General features: G+C 48.6%; 1 protein-coding gene across 1 annotated transcript in view; it reads left to right on the forward strand.

Annotated features, from left to right (window-relative positions):
• LOC135829468 (uncharacterized) overlaps positions 1-12,101 on the forward strand; it is a 169,987-nt gene extending 157,886 nt beyond the window's left edge. Inside the window, exons 27-29 of the mRNA XM_065341869.1 lie at positions 6,735-6,778; positions 8,830-9,132; positions 11,022-12,101. Coding sequence (XP_065197941.1) covers positions 6,735-6,778; positions 8,830-9,132; positions 11,022-11,026 — 352 coding nt within the window. The 3' untranslated portion in view covers positions 11,027-12,101. The remainder of the gene's footprint in view (positions 1-6,734; positions 6,779-8,829; positions 9,133-11,021) is intronic.
• Positions 12,102-16,920: the final 4,819 nt, after the last annotated feature.

The raw sequence follows: 16,920 nt of genomic DNA on the forward strand, positions 1-16,920 counted from the left end.
CCGGTCAGTTCAGTTGAGCAGGCTGTGCCGGTCAGTTCAGTTGAGCAGGCTGTGCCGGTCAGTTCAGTTGAGCAGGCTGTGCCGGTCAGTTCAGTTGAGCAGGCTGTGCCGGTCAGTTCAGTTGAGCAGGCTGTGCCGGTCAGTTCAGTTGAGCAGGCTGTGCCGGTCAGTTCAGTTGAGCAGGCTGTGCCGGTCAGTTCAGTTGAGCAGGCTGTGCCGGTCAGTTCAGTTGAGCAGGCTGTGCCGGTCAGTTCAGTTGAGCAGGCTGTGCCGGTCAGTTCAGTTGAGCAGGCTGTGCCGGTCAGTTCAGTTGAGCAGGCTGTGCCGGTCAGTTCAGTTGAGCAGGCTGTGCCGGTCAGTTCAGTTGAGCAGGCTGTGCCGGTCAGTTCAGTTGAGCAGGCTGTGCCGGTCAGTTCAGTTGAGCAGGCTGTGCCGGTCAGTTCAGTTGAGCAGGCTGTGCCGGTCAGTTCAGTTGAGCAGGCTGTGCCGGTCAGTTCAGTTGAGCAGGCTGTGCCGGTCAGTTCAGTTGAGCAGGCTGTGCCGGTCAGTTCAGTTGAGCAGGCTGTGCCGGTCAGTTCAGTTGAGCAGGCTGTGCCGGTCAGTTCAGTTGAGCAGGCTGTGCCGGTCAGTTCAGTTGAGCAGGCTGTGCCGGTCAGTTCAGTTGAGCAGGCTGTGCCGGTCAGTTCAGTTGAGCAGGCTGTGCCGGTCAGTTCAGTTGAGCAGGCTGTGCCGGTCAGTTCAGTTGAGCAGGCTGTGCCGGTCAGTTCAGTTGAGCAGGCTGTGCCGGTCAGTTCAGTTGAGCAGGCTGTGCCGGTCAGTTCAGTTGAGCAGGCTGTGCCGGTCAGTTCAGTTGAGCAGGCTGTGCCGGTCAGTTCAGTTGAGCAGGCTGTGCCGGTCAGTTCAGTTGAGCAGGCTGTGCCGGTCAGTTCAGTTGAGCAGGCTGTGCCGGTCAGTTCAGTTGAGCAGGCTGTGCCGGTCAGTTCAGTTGAGCAGGCTGTGCCGGTCAGTTCAGTTGAGCAGGCTGTGCCGGTCAGTTCAGTTGAGCAGGCTGTGCCGGTCAGTTGAGTTGAGCAGGCTGTGCTGGTCAGTTCAGTATCCGTGAAATCTGTGTCTAAGGTCCATAGCGCAACTTTGCATGACCATGAGAGCGTTTTGATATACTTGTTGTCTTGTGGGTTCATGTTTGGATAATTAGAGTGTCCGGTTAATTGGAAGTATTTTCCTGGGGGGGGGGGGGGGGGGGATTCCACCTGCACTGGGTTTTGAGAAAATAGGGCAGAGACTGAATTATGCTTTCCCATGGTATGACTTTTCTTCAAGTGCTCATGGGCTCAAATTTTAGTTAGAATCTCGAAGCAATAGGGGGTGAGACATAGTGCATGCAGGCGACATGACGTCTCGCTTACCATTCCCTGTGCCACCTGCATGATGTGGTAGATTATTTGAGGGACACTCGCAGCTGAAACCAAGAGTATTATAAGCCCCCAAGAGTGTGCAACTGCTGATATCCTTTCTATGGGGTTCACCGACGGCGAAAACTCACATCACGCGGTGCAGTGTCGCAGTTATACGTTTCCAGCCCGTTTTTCGCGAGCAGCGGAGTAATGAAAAACATTCTCTGACAGAAACTCACTGCGCGTATGCGAATCCCGAGCATGATCATGGCAGATATTTGGATTGCGCGCACGCTATCCTCCATCTGTACGTAGTACAAAACGTACCTGAGAAACTGATGTGAGTTTTTGCCGTCGGACATCCCATATGCAGAGTTGCACACTCTTGGGAGGTTATAATTTACTAGTCGTCCCTCTCTAATCCGGCACTTGTTTATCCAGCGCCCTTGCAAACCAGCACACTTTCTGGCAAAACGGATTTTTTCAGTTCATTTTCTACGCTTTAATCCGGCACTTGAATTCCGCCTCCGGCAGCGATTTTCTGAAACAAATCACTCAAACTGTACAACTTTCGATCCCCTGGAATCGAAACTTTTCAAGATTTCAATCGATCGTAACTCAGTCGTTTCTAGGTTATTTTAAAAAACGAAGAGAAAACTCCCAGCTGTCCATTGAAACGATCGCTGAAGCGCTCTGTTGTGCGGGTCTGGGAATGTATGTGTGTGTGTGTGTGCACATGTGTGGGTGTGTGCATGTGTGTGTGTGTGTGTGTGTGTGTGTGTGTGTGCGTGCGCACGTGAGTGCGTGAGTGTGTGCTTGTGTGTGTGCGTCTGTGTGCGTGAGTGTGTGGGTGTGTGTGTCCATTGTTCTTATCACCTGACGATGGCCAAGTGCCGAAACGTAAAATAACGGAACTTGTTCGGATGTGCAGCGCTATGGGAATGGGTGCGTCCACTCAAATTCCTTTCCATGTATTATCGGTGTTGTGCAATTCCATTTTTATTTGTTTCTTGACATGTAGTTGTGTTTAGTTGTGTGTTCATGTGTTATCTGTGCCTTCTGTATTTTGCTGCTTTCGCAACAGACAATCCGTTTCACCTGGCTAGGTTTGTGTGTGACATTCAACCATGGTTGAACGAAGTTGACGCAGATCGACTGCGACAGATGGTGATCAAGAAACATCTCATAAGTGACAGCGCATCAATAGAGAGACTAAAGAGAATTCTGCCCCGGGATGGACAATCTGCTCATAATGAGGAGCTCATCAAGTTGCTCAGAGCTGGTGGCCTAAAGACTTATCGTGATCTCAGTGTTGTCATTGAGGAACTTGGGTATGTGGACGGGAGCAAGGATATGCTCTCCATTTTGTCCCACACAGGTATGTTGTTGCTATACTTTTACTGCAATGTGTTCAACTTTGGTGGTGTTTAATGGACAGCTGAGAGTTTTCTCTTCGACATACATATTTTAGTTTTTGGTAATAATCCAGGAATGACTGAGTTCCGATCGATTGAAATTTTGAAAAGTTTTGATTCCAGGGGATCGAAAGTTGTACAGTCCGTACACAAAGGGTTAAAGACATGTAATCCACAAAGTACTTGGATTGACACAGAAAATCCCTACGTTTTGACGTACGACACAAACATGTATGTTAACATGTGGTGCCGGATTAGAGAGGGACGCCTATACAGTATTAATTAATATAGTCTTGCTGCAACTGGCAGGGCGTTGAGGTGTTTATAAGTCTTGATCTCTCTCATTCTGATCTTGTCGGCTATCGTTGCTATAAGAGAAAATCTGTGGGTGCACATCCAGTGCATTTTCAGATTTGCGTGCTTCTCTTGCGACGGGCGTATACATGGTACTGCACATGGAGAAAATTTCGTCGGTCAATAATTTCATTCAACTCCAAAGAAAGGGAGTTCGTCCGGCTGGAAATTTCGTCCATGGATCATAAGAGTGTATTGAAAAGCTGGACAAATCGACATTAGTCCGGCATTTAATTTAGTCCAAAAGCTACTTGGACGAAAAAGACGAAATTAAATTCCAGACTTTGGCCGCACCTGCCGCACCGGTTCCGATGCCCCTGCAAGCGGTCCGTCGTATCGCTGCGGGGCCCGGCGAGTCAGTTGTAAGCCTGTTCAATTCAATGCACCGCACATTGGAACAGCTAGCTCGATCGACGAGCACACGGGCTGGACTTCTGTTTTGACGACGAATGTACGCGTGGAGGTCAAGTCCGGCGTGACGTCACTCGGTACTTCGGGACAATTTTGGGCACCTTCTTTTCAAGTTTTCACCCACTTCCAGCCATCGCAGAGAAAAACGGATAACACCATGCATCGTGATCAGGAGCCAAAGAACAACAAGATAAGACAAAGACTTTTTTGGTGACAGTTCCCCTTAAAAGCCGCCCCATGCCGAAAACCAACTATATAGCGACACACAAAATGATACAGCTGGGGGGGGATCAATGGTACTTTACCACACATAAAGTGCCATAATCATGTCATGTGTGTGTGTGTGTGTGTGTGTGTGTGTGTGTGTGTGTGTTTATGTGTGTTTATGTGTATTTATGTGTGTTTATGTGTGTGCATGTGTGTGTATGTGTGTGTGTATGTGTGTGTATGTGTGTGTATGTGTGTGTATGTGTGTGTATGTGTGTGTATGTGTGTGTATGTGTGTGTATGTGTGTGTATGTGTGTGTATGTGTGTGTGTGTGTATATGTGTGTATGTGTGTGTGCGCGCACGCGCGTGTGTGCGTGTGTGTGTGTGTGTGTGTGTGTGTGTGTGTGTGTGTGTGTGTGCATGCGTGTGTGCGTGTGTGCGTGTGTGCGTGTGTGTGTGTGTGTGTGTGTGTGTGTGTGCGCGTGTGTGTGTGTGTGTGTGTGTGTGTGTGTGTGTGTGTGTGTGTGTGTGTGTGTGTGTGAAACTGTTTTGTGTGTGCATGTATGTGTGCCCTGCACATGTGCGTGCACACGTATTCTGACATGCGTGAATGTTTTGCTGTCCAGTCAAGCGCGGGGCCCAGCAACAAGCAGAGTGAGTATAGTGTTGTCTGTTGCTGAATAACTGGGGGGGGGGGGGGGGGTCAGCCTCCTAGCCTAGGCCGTTCCTATTTTCATGTTTTACAGTCAATGCACAGTTGAGTCACCGTGTATACATTGGTATGCTGCGGTTGATGAAATGCTAGGCTGGTCGTTCTTCGGCGCTCCATTCCTCAACACCCGATAGCAGTGTATTAGTAATGCACGAAACTATAACAGTCGGTCATGGTCTGGAGAATATGAAGAAAAATTCAAGTGACTTTAAAAATATAAGGAGATGGCTGGCAACTTACACGTAGATCAGAGCCGTAGTGTGTATTATATCAATTATCATTTTACTTTGGCATTCCTAACAGAGCCCAAGGTCTTCTTGCAGTGTGCCCAAGATGTGTGTCTTGGTACAGTAGTTAGTGCTTGTTATCCAAGTGCGATTGCGAACATTTACATGTACATACAGTCGGATCACTTGGTTGTAATGCTCCATCAGGCAAACGCAAACTAGGTCGTGGTAAAGAAGAAGAAAAAACGTCGATGCTCCACTTCTCCACCACGTGTCTGTCAAACTTAGTGCGAGTGAGCTGTAAATTTTTAAACTTATTCCATTCACGAATTCTTGCATCCGGCATCAGCTTGAAAGGTCTTCATTTTTAGCAAATACCGTAAAAGCCCCTGTATACGCCCACTCGAAATTACGCCCACCCTCCGTGTACACGCCCAGTCAGGGGAAGTCAACACTTTTGTTTCAAAATAGCGCCCATACCTATGTATACGCCCAGGTATGCCGGAAACACCAGTACATGCACAGGTGCTGATACCCAATACTTACTGCTATCCTTATTTCAAGTATACGCCTGGTTCCAAAATAACGCCCGTGCCCTTGTATACGCCCAGGAAATCGAGGCTGCTATTCTATACGCCCGGGGCCTATACACGGGCTTTTACGGTAGTTAATTTTACTTCAAAGTATCAACTAACACAAGGTGTTGTAGCACCTCTCCTATGATCTATCATTTAGTGCAGAGTATTTGCATCGAATTGTTTCACATTTATTACATGACAATATGGGGCAGCCATATTGGTTCCAACTCCACTCGACCCCTGCCGGTATGTACGGGTCACATCATGTCGGCCACGTTTGTTCCACTGTCCACATGCCAGGCATGTGCGCTGGTGCCCTTCAAGGGGGGTTCCGGGGTCCGGGGGCCTCCCGCGGGAAAATTTTCAAAACATGAAGCAAAATCTTGCATTTTGAGCGAAAAAGGGGGGTTCCGGGCACCCAGGAACCCATACGGGGCACGCGCCTGCAGGCCATGACCAGTTTGTGCACACATTTAGTCACATGACCAGGATGTGAACACCAGTCTATAACTGATTTTCACACAAGTATCAATGGTACAGTGAAACCTGTCTAAGACGACCGCTCAAGGGACCTTACAAATGTGGTTCCCGTGTACAGGTGGTCTCCTTATCCAGGGTCATTTGACTAGAAATCACATCCCCTGGTCCGGGTTGTAGTGGTCCACTAGAACATGTGGTCGCCTTATCAGAGTGGTTGCCTTGACAGGTTTTTCTGTATTGGTTTCCCCGTCCTGCTACACTGCTTATAGCAGTGAGTTCGGGTGAATCTTCTCCTGCCCAGCATAATAATGATACTGAGCCATACTTTCATTCACACATGCACGCTAGCTACTGTTGTAAAGGTACGCTAACTTACGAGCGACGACGTAGTGGTCACGCTGTGTGAGGACCATCCCAAGTGCATGGAGACTTGAGCTGACATGCACAAGCAGTCACCCATCACCTGTGTTTGTGTGCCACTCAACACTCAGGACTCAGCACTCTGGTGTTTGGAGCACTACTGTATCAGCAGAAATATTCGTCTGGAATTTAATTTCGTCTTTTTCGTCCAAGGAGCTTTTTGGACTAAATTAAATGCCGGACTAATGTCGATTTGTCCAGCTTTTCAATACACTCTTATGATCCATGGACCAAATTTACAACCAGACGAACTCCCTTTCTTTGGAGTTGGAGAAAATTATTGACCGACGAAATTTTCTGCCTGTAAAGTATAGCAAACTGCCTCTACTGGCAATGAATGCACATAACATTTTCATGCATCTTCAACCTCTTCTTTATGCTGATTAAAAATCGGATGTTGAGCCAATAGTGTTACTTTCAAAAGAAAGAAGAAAGGGCCGATAAGTATACATCTCGTTACCTTGGTGGACTGTTAGTCATAACTCGTAACTTATAGGTCCGTTCTCTTTTCTCCTTTGTGCATTCTACTTTCAGTAGCGGAGCGGAGGTGCCAACGACAAAGGAACCCAAGAAGAAGTGTAAGTCGCGCAGCATCATGTGGTGCTCTGTGTTATGCTGAGCGCTATGCTAGAGCAATATTGATGTATACAGTGTGTTATTTAGTTGAAGCGATGTGTGTGTGTGGGGGGGGGGAGTGTGTGTGTGGTGAGTGTGTGCGTGCGTGCATACATGCGTACACGCGCACTTGTGTGTGTGTGTGTGTGTGTGTGTGTGTGTGTGTGTGTGTGTGTGTGTGTGTGTGTGTGTGTGTGTGTGTGTGTGTGTGTGTGCTGTCCGAGATCTACGTGCCCGTGGCGTGGAGGCATCATGGTATGATGTTGCATGTGAGTCTCGCGCGGAGTGGCGCAGCACCTACCAAGAGCCTGACAATGTGCCTGAGCCTCCGCCCCGAGTGGTATGTACGGTATGCGGACGGGATTTTGCACGGAAAGGGGACATGGCTCGGCATAAGTGTCTAGAGGAGCGTGCGCGGCCTGTGTCTGAGCAGCGGGGCGCCAGTCAGTGCGGGCGGTGTGGGAGGTGGCTGAGAAGCCGCGGTGGCTTGGTCCGGCATGTGTGTGCCTCAACGGTGGATGCCGCAGTGCCACCTGGAACTACCGGAGCGTCGGCACCGGCGGAGGGGTGTTGTGCGCCGCTTTGTGACAGGTGTGGTCGCTGCTTTCGCGGTGTCCGGGGACGGGGAAGGCATCGCTGTTCAAGGGTGGCGCATAGACCAATAGCAGAGGAGCGCTCAGCCTTCCAGCACGTGTGCATATGCGGCAAGCGGATGCGACTACCCGTGCACCTGGAGCGTCATCGAGCGTCGTGTCCTCTCTCTCTCTCTTCTCAAGTTTCCCAGTGATGGGATCACGTGACCCTTTTGCGGCAGTGACTCTACAGGACAGGACAGGTGTGTGCGAGTGCGCGTGCGTGCGTGTGCTTGTGTGTGTGCACGCAGATTGTTTTAGTAGTTTTTAGTACTGTCAGTATTACTCGCTCAAGTAGTGGTTCATCTGACCAGCTACAAGCTCCTAGCTGGCACAATTTTCCAATTCTCACAGTGCTAAATGTGCTGTACACAGTACAGTGGTGAAACAAGCCAGGGGCATTGGAAGGGATCCTCAGTGGTATGGCTATGAAAAGACCCACGAAAAGGCACTCCACCTGGGAAAGGTTTTGGTAAATTATGCCAAATTAGCCTACTGTAAATCAACGAATTTTGGCCTGTGAGAAACTTTGGCCGATCTCGAATTGAAACTTTTTCGGCCATCATCAAACTTTGGCCGATTGGGGTTTAGAAAGAAACGATCGGTAGGTGTTGCTTTCACATGCAGCCATGCCTCTTTAATGCATCATTTCCCTCGGTGACAAACTTTGGCCTGCAACTTACTTGGGCCAGTTGGTACCAAGCGGCGAAATCAGCGAAATGATATCGCCAGCGAAAATAAGTTGCTTTACAGTACAAGATTTCATTGCTCCAATAATCACTATTTAAACTTATTGTTGTGACTTTGGCCGCACCTGCCGCACCGGTTCCGATGCCCCTGCAAGCGGTCCAGCGTATCACTGCGGGGTCCGGCGATTCAGTTGATAACATGTTCAATGCACAGGCTTGTGTTCATCAGAAGCGGGCGCTTGCACGTTTGCAGAGCTGCATGATGGACAAAGTCCAGGCCAGGCCTGTTCCTAGTGTCGGATGCTAGGGCACTCAACTCTCTCCTACACCAGGAGGATGGGGAGGGGGGGGGGGGCTCTTGTACAGGCTAATCCTGCATGGCAGAGTTACTTGCTATCTCTACTCTGCCAGCAGATCCTGCATTTCACCGTGTTGTCACCTAGCCATTCAGAACCTAATTTATTCTTCATATCGAGCTTTGGGAAACGCTTTGCAATGCGCCGTCGAAGCTTGATGCATTCTTCGTATCGCACTTGGGGAAACACTTTGCCGATATGCACTGCAACCACTGTGTGACGGCCGGTTATTAATAAGTTTAACTCAATTGAGCTTTATCGTGAAGTTGTCGTTATTCTGTGTTCAGTGTATCCTGCATGGCTGCTTGCATGCTCTTTTTCATTGGTGTTTATGCAGTCTATGAGAACCCATTCGAAGACCCCGACTATGTGGCGAAAATCGACGTGCCGTTGAAAAATCTCGAATGTGTCGAGTTAAGGCAGAGGTTGCAGGGCAAGGAATTACTAACCCAGGGTCAAGTGACGAGGTTGGAGAGGAAGCCAATCGAAACGCATAACAGCGAGATGATCGGGTGGATTCAGTCGTCACATCACCATGGATATGTTAAGCTGTGCGAGGTTATTCTGGAGTGGGGAGCTCATCCAAAACTGTTGCAAGACATGAACAACCTGCTGCAACCCGAGTTTCGTGTGAAAAAAGGTACACAATCCCTGTCTGTCCATTGGAAACGTGTTCCAATGTCTTTCTAGTACATTCTACATGCTCGGAAAACACGTGCGTTTAGAGCCGAGAGACTTTCTGAGTCTCACTCCCTCGTGCACAGCCTGGTTTATATTATACAGATGTTTGTATCTGTGCGGCTCTCCCCTATCCAAAGCAACCGCTTTGTTTCCACTTGGTTGCGAGTTGTTGTTTCTCGCCAGTCTGTCTGCACATGACGCAATGCCAGTAGTAAAACAGTACATGAGTGTACACTGCTGACAGTCGAGAGGCTGGACGGCATTGGGGATTGCAATAACTGTCTTTTTTCCGGCGAAAAGATTCATAGGGCTGGCCGTGAAAGCGCATTTTGACATGTTGCTTCTTGGAGACTATTCTGTTCTCCTGTCTGATAGCATTGTTGTGTCCTAGAAAACCGCTCATACGTATGTGTATAATTTGTTATCGCATTGAGGGTCAAGCCTTTGGCTTTGTGCGGTATCCCTGGTAACGGGGCATGCCTGAAATTGCCGTCTCAGCTGTCAGTGAATGGGATTTTCGGTCTTTGACCACTTTGCTGGTGAGCTGATCTCCTCACCCCCCCCCCCCCCCCGCTTCGGGAGCTGCATCTGCGTCTTGACCCTTGAAGGGTGGTGGTGTTCCTACGGATGCGGAAAACTCGGCCTCTAGCCGAGTCTGAGGCGAACCGTGAATTATAAAAAAGAAATTTTCCATGCAGTGTACAGTATACATTGTTGTGTTGTTCACTTCATGGCTGTCCCGCTCTAATACTCACTACAATGGGGGCAACTGAAATCCGACCCCAGCTCGGTGCACTCACATTGATTCCAAAAACAAACCAGCACACGTTTCTACACTGCCAAGAGACCGCTACTTTGTGTTCAAAAGTTTCAAAAAAGAACCTTGGGCCAGCATATATACCACATAATCTGTGATCATTTTGTGCATAACAATTTTCCGAAAATGGACGTGTGTTATCCAATCGCCTAGAAAGTTAGTAGGCTTCAAATTAAAATATGAGTAACATTGGGGGAGCTGCCTGAGCAACATCCCGAAGAAATTTCTGAAAAAGCTCCAACCGAATTTGAATTATGTGAAAAAGTCTAGAGATCTATATTCTTGAAACGCACTATATAATCGGCGCCGCACTCGAGCATGAAAGTCAGGGGTCGGATTTCAGTTGCCATCACTGTACAGTGAAACCTGATTTAAGAGACCACCCCACGGTACAAGCACCACCCCACGGTACCACGGTACAAGCACCACCCCACGGTACCACGGTGCAAGCACCACCCCACGGTACAAGCACCACCCCACGGTGCAAGCACCACCCCACGGTACCACGGTGCAAGCACCACCCCACGGTGCAAGCACCACCCCACGGTGCAAGCACCACCCCACGGTACCACGGTGCAAGCACCACCCCATGGTACCTAGGTGCAAGCAAAAGCGGTCGTTAAAGCCAGGTGGTCGTTGGAACCAGGTCCAACAGGTTCAGTGTAGATCTGTCGGTGCATGGAAAAACGGTCGTTAAGAGCAGGTGGTGGCTAAAACCAGAGGTGGCTTACACCAGGTTTTACTGTACATGCAGTACACAAAGTGTCTGTAGTCTTTGCTGCAAACACTGCTCAATACCTCAAAAAGGGGCAGAGCCTACCATACAGGGCAGAACAACAGAGACCAAAAATCCTTCTCGTAACTCCGAGTTTCGTGTTTCAAAAACACTCATCATTCGTCTGATGAGTGTTTTTTGAAGCACGAAACTCGGAGTCACGAGAAGGATTTTTCGTCTCTGTTGTTCTGCCCTGTGTACATGTAGTACAAGTAGTTATTACTGCGTCTTGTTGTTTTCTTGTGTATGGACACAGGATGATGGTGATGATGATGGTGATGGTGGCCATGATTGATCAACACTGGATCGCGGCGAGAATCTGTTCTGTCTGTCTCTCTCTCTTCCTGTGAGTCCTTCTGTCTGTCTGCCGGTACGTCTTTCTGTCCGTTTTCTGCTTCACCTCAGACTCTAGACTGAGCTCTCTCCTTCACTTGCTCTCACTCTCGCGTGCTCTCGCTCTCACCCAGTCTCTCGCTCCCACTCACTCATTAAGTCGCGATATTCTTCATTTGCCTCCTGCATTCGCTATCGTAAGCACTACTTCCTTTGAGTATGCCTTTCTTCTTCTTCTTCTTGGTCTTTCAATTGCTACATGACTCGCTAGAGACTGCTCTCCCTTAGCTTCTACCTAGCTCCTTTTATTGGTACATGATCACAAAGTATTTTTTCACTCCTTAGCAGTGCAGCACCATTGGGCCCCGCGTGCTGGGGCAAAGTGGCACGGAACCAGAATGCTGGATTCCCCCGCGCGTGCCCTTCGCTCCATGCACAGTACCTGACCCATGTGTAGAGTCTAGATAGATTGTCTGAGTTGTGTTGAATTGTCATTCAATTTCTTTTTATTCTCATTATCTCTACATTCCATCTCGATGACTTAGAACCTCGCTTTAGGTCCGTATTTGACTATTAGAGCTTAGACACTGCTGGAAAAGCAGTGCACTAGTCCGACGTCATCATGTCGAATAGCGGAACATTTGTTTAAATTCTTTTCCGGTTGAACCGGTATGCTCATAGAATTATCAGCTTCTGCGCGGCCCCATTTCTGCCTATCCTTTTTCATTTTGGCTGCCCTTTTTCACTTTTTGCAATGCTTTTTCAAAGGGCAACTCCTTAAATTTTTCTAAGGAAGTGCTATTTTCACAGCAGCCATTTTCACAAATAATTGCCGTTGCCGGTTGAACCGGTATGCGCAATCACATTCTGCTCGTCTTTTATTCCTGCACTTGCTTTTCATTTTTACTGTCTCTTTGCCTTCGTACTTCTATTTTCAAAGCACCTTTTATTAGGGCATGTGTACAGCATGGTGATTAGTGACCCGGTTGAGAGGGTGTGTGTACAGCATGGTGATTAGTGACCTGGTTGAGAGGGTGTGTGTACAGCATGGTGTTTAGTGACCCGGTTGAGAGGGTGTGTGTACAGCATGGTGATTAGTGACCCGGTTGAGAGGGTGTGTGTAGAGCATGGTGATTAGTGACCCGGTTGAGACTGAGAGGGTTTGTGTACCGCATGCCATGGTGATTAGCAGAGAGCCCTACGCACACAGTATGACTATGCCCAGGCTAGTGCTCCCTGGTTTGGACGGATCTTCGTGGCAACATTACTTTCGTTACTCGAACCCTGACGGTCCAAATCTTACGAATTTCGTTGTTTGCAGCCCCCCCCCCCCCCACCCCGGCTACTCGCTCCTGCTTTCCATCACCATGATCACGCGAGGATAGCGCGGCGCTAGCTGGCTATGAGTATGATTCAATAATTAGCGGTAACAATTTACAATGAAAATAATCATGATAATTCGTATGTGAATCTACTCGTTGATCAACTGCCTAGCTGGACCGACGTCCGTGTGTAGGCAATCTGGTTAGTGCAGTCAGCGTCAAGCTGCTGCAGCGAGAGCAGGTACTGGACCAGTGGCAGTGGTGTGACCGCGGCTAGAGCGGGTATCGATATCCCTGGCCGGGAGTACCGCGTGCATAGGGCGCTACGAACCGTTCTGTACGTCGACATCGCTGGCTGCGCACACGGCAAGCACGCATAGAAGAAGGTGAGACGGTGGGAACCAGGGAACCAGGGAGTGCTAAAGGGAGTGCTGAAGGGAGTGCTAAAGGGAGTGCAGTAGTGCTAAACTGAAAATGTTCTAGTACTACATGTTGTAGTCCCTGGTGGTGTGAACGTGGTGAACAATCCTGGAAAAATGTATTGCATGACGTGTGGGACAAAAATCACAGCATGTGCACAGAAGTCTGCGTGCCTATTCTGCATAGAACCTGTGTGATGCGGACACCTCCTTTGTCAGGATGCCTCCGGGCTTCACTGGCCAGGGTGCGTTGCTAGCAGGTGCCCCGGCAGTCAAATATTGCATCTGTCTTCCTTCCTGTGCCGATCAACTAAACTTCAAGTACAATTGTGGCCGCGAAGAAATCCTATCCATGAGTCAAAAGTCAGCGCCCCGTTGCCATTTCTACTTTTTCATGCACGGTCCGAAACAACAACGACAACATCCGAGGACCGCAGGGGACGCATGAGCCATGGCGCTGCTTTCGGCGTGTGGGGCGGATTTTTTGGCCAAGACTGTACTTCGCCACATCTAACTTTTTTTTTAAATGGTAAACTAAAAAAGGTGGCAGCTCTCAGCTCATGTAGTTATTGAGCGACATCATCGATCTTGGTTCAACTGTACGCCGTGGTGTACGTTTAGATCTACGCACGGTCGCTGCATTGCGAACTGCCGGCAGTTTCTACGGCTACCATGCAGGGGCGTCGTGCAGGCTGCGGTCACTACGGTATTGACCGCACCACTCTTTGTCCCGGGTTTTACCCTGTGAATCAATAAACTAGGCATCGATGTTGGCTCTACATGTACATATCGAAAAATGTCAAAGATGCCACCCCCCCCCCCCCCCCCACACACACACACATACACACACACACACATACACACACACACACACACACACACACACACATACACGTAAAATTCAATTGTACGTCAGATGGCTGACCGTACCACCCCAGAACACCTTCCGACACCTGCGGTGCCATGCCCGGAGTTGCCATGGTTGCTGTGCTCAGAAGGGCAGTACCCATGGCAACTGAAGAGCGCACGGCACCGCGTGCTGGATAGAGCCTACACCTACATGTTCATGTACAGCAGCACAGTTGATAGAGACGAGTTTGTTATTGTGCTCAGAATCACGTGCTAAGCGATCATCAGGTCACGTCGTTCTCTGCATTGACGGTAGATTATCCAGGGCGTCACGGGGCAGTGTGTGTGTGGGGGGGGGGGGTATAATCGGGCATCCGGAGTGTCCCCGGAGGGGGGGGGGGAAGAATTGGAATTTTCGGCCAACAGGGCAGGCACGTTTTAGCGCTCTACAGGCGCTCTGGTCTGACTATCCTGGACGAAAAGTAGTATGATCATGGTCATACTGGTCGCACCGTGTTTGACACTCTGGTTTTCTCTATACCCAGGCATATGAGCCGTGACTGGTTTGAATAATGTAGATTTTTAAGTCTTTGAAGCGAATCACACGTACACATATTAGCTACACACCTCAGACCTCAGACCTGCCCATCGCGGAAGCGATGATAGCGAACAGCTATGTTAGACATAGCAACTTGTGCTGGGGTTACACCATTCAACAGCTTGCAAGGCTGATGAATTGACCGCCACTATTTTTAGCTACACACACACACACACACACACACACACACACACACACACACACACACACACGCACGCACACACATGTCCAGTGGGATTCGCGTTAACTCCGAATTTTTGCTCTCTACAATCATTGGGAGACACCGGAACTTGTGTGTGTGTGGGGGGGGGGGGGGAGCTCTGGAGTGCTCATCTGCCAACACTCATATTGAGCACTCTAACATGTCTTCAAGGATCATTCTGTGTGTGTGTGTGTGTGTGTGTGTGTGTGTGTGTGTGTGTGTGTGTGTGTGTGTGTACACGTGTGTGTGTGCATGTGTACACGTGTGTGTATGTGTCAAAAAAGAGGTTTGTGTACGTGTGTATGTGGGTGTGGGTGTATGTGCATGCATGCGTGTGTGCATGTGCCCATCGTGTTTGTACTCAGCAGCTGCAACGATGCCGACTACGTACAATCCGTGGAAAGACGCAGACTTTCTCAAACTGAAGCCAGATCTGGCGGAGAAGATGGACAATCGGACCATGAGAGTCCTGTGCGGATCCGAGCTCTTGATCTCCAGTTCAGATGAGAAGAAGCTCCTTGCAACAGGAGATGAAATAGAACACAACGACCTACTTCTTGACCTGCTGCAGAAGGGGGATGCTGACTCGTTTAGGATATTTGATCGCATGCTACGATCAGACCGCATTGTTAAGTTCAACTTCTCCGAAATCTATCCACGTCTTGACGTTATTCTAGAACGTAAGTGCACTTTCTTAGCGAGTACGCGCGTAACAACATGCAAACCTAGAATTGGCGTGTGCGTGTGTCCATGTGCCATGCATCGTTTGCTCGTTTCCGTGAGACTGCGCAGGGGCGTCGGAAGGTATTTTAGTGTGCTATGGTCAGCAATCTGAAGTACAATTTTCTTGTGGGGGAGGAGGGGTGGCTGAGCTGGAAAAAATGGAAAAAATAGATCCCAGATCAGAGTATTTTATTAATTCACGGGGTACCTGGGGCAGAAAGTGGTACAGTCAATACCGCAGTGACAGTACCGTGTCCGTGAGGCTGCAGCAGCGCATGACAAGATTTTTCCTCCACGGCATGTGTGCTCGTACGCGTGTAGTCAGACAAATCCATGTACAGTCGACTCCGGATAATTATGATGAACGACGTCATGCGGGTGACTCAGTGGATTGACTCAGTGGATTAACTCAGTGGATTAACTCACTACCGTCTTTCTGACATTGCCACTCGAACTTGACAATAGAAGCTGCATTTCGTATGTGCAGTTACATTGAGCCATGGTGTTTTTGTCTTATGTTTGTGAATCCTTCCCGGAAGCAAATGCTGGTTTTTATGCATTCGTGTAATTACTCAGCGTTATTTGCAATAATAATAATAATAATAATAATTAACTCAGTGGATTAACTCAGTGGATTAACTCAGTGGATTAACTAGCACAATCTCCTTGCTCAGAAACTTCCGTTCATCTATTCAACAATTCATAGGGTACCCTGTAAAAAGGCCCTAGGCCTGTGGGACTGCCCTATTCAAAATTTAATAATAACGAGAGAGCTTGGAAGCTCAGGGCCCTACGCTATGCTTTTTTGCCTTGATGACCTAGACAAAAAAAGCATAGAGATGTTATTTATTCTTATAAATTTCTCCTTAAAAAAACATAACCTGGGATTCGAACCCGCACTATCGCCCTGCATGCATCCCCCGATACACTTCGCATACATACTAATTCTTCCAAGTTGCTTCACATTATGATCTTGCATTTGAAAGCCCTATTTGAATATGCATTGTGGCCAGCCGTCTTTGATGGTACGGTACGGGACAGGTACGGTCGAGGGTAATACGACACCGTCTACCGCCTTGATGACCTGGGCAAAAAAGCATAAGGATGTTATACACTTTTAAATTCTCCTATTTTTTTCAGGCATAACCTGGGGTTCAAACCCGCACTATCGCCCTACTTGTACATGCATTCCCCCCATACACTTCGCATTCATACCCATTCTTCCAAGTTGCTTCACGTTATGATCTTGCGTTTGAAAGCCCTATTTGAATATTTCGGCCAGCTGTATGTGGCCAGCTGTGTTTGATGGTACGGTACGGTACGGGACAGATACGGGATAGCGCCAGGCGTGACACAAACAAACAAACACCAAATTAAAGCTGTGTGGACCCTGGCTAGCGCCAGACGTTACTGACGTAACGTCTTCTGCATAGCTACGGGAATAATTAACTAGTTAGAGCCGTGACTTACTGCCGGCTATATGGACTCGCTTGCTGCGGCTTCAGTCACCGCTGTGTTCAACTGGTATAGTAATGGTACGAAAGGCTCAGTCGAAACTATAATTCTGTGCTTCGGGTGCTTATCAGTTTTTTTTATGATGTATGCAACGTACAGAACAGAACAACAAGGCCGCACACTGGCTACATCCTCCGGTATACTCTATATTGTGTATAAGTACAACGTTTCGTTTGGAATTAACTTTCGCTTTA

Source organism: Sycon ciliatum, chromosome 13 (assembly GCF_964019385.1).
Source record: "Sycon ciliatum chromosome 13, ocSycCili1.1, whole genome shotgun sequence".
In the NCBI taxonomy this organism is placed as follows: Eukaryota; Metazoa; Porifera; class Calcarea; order Leucosolenida; family Sycettidae; genus Sycon; species Sycon ciliatum.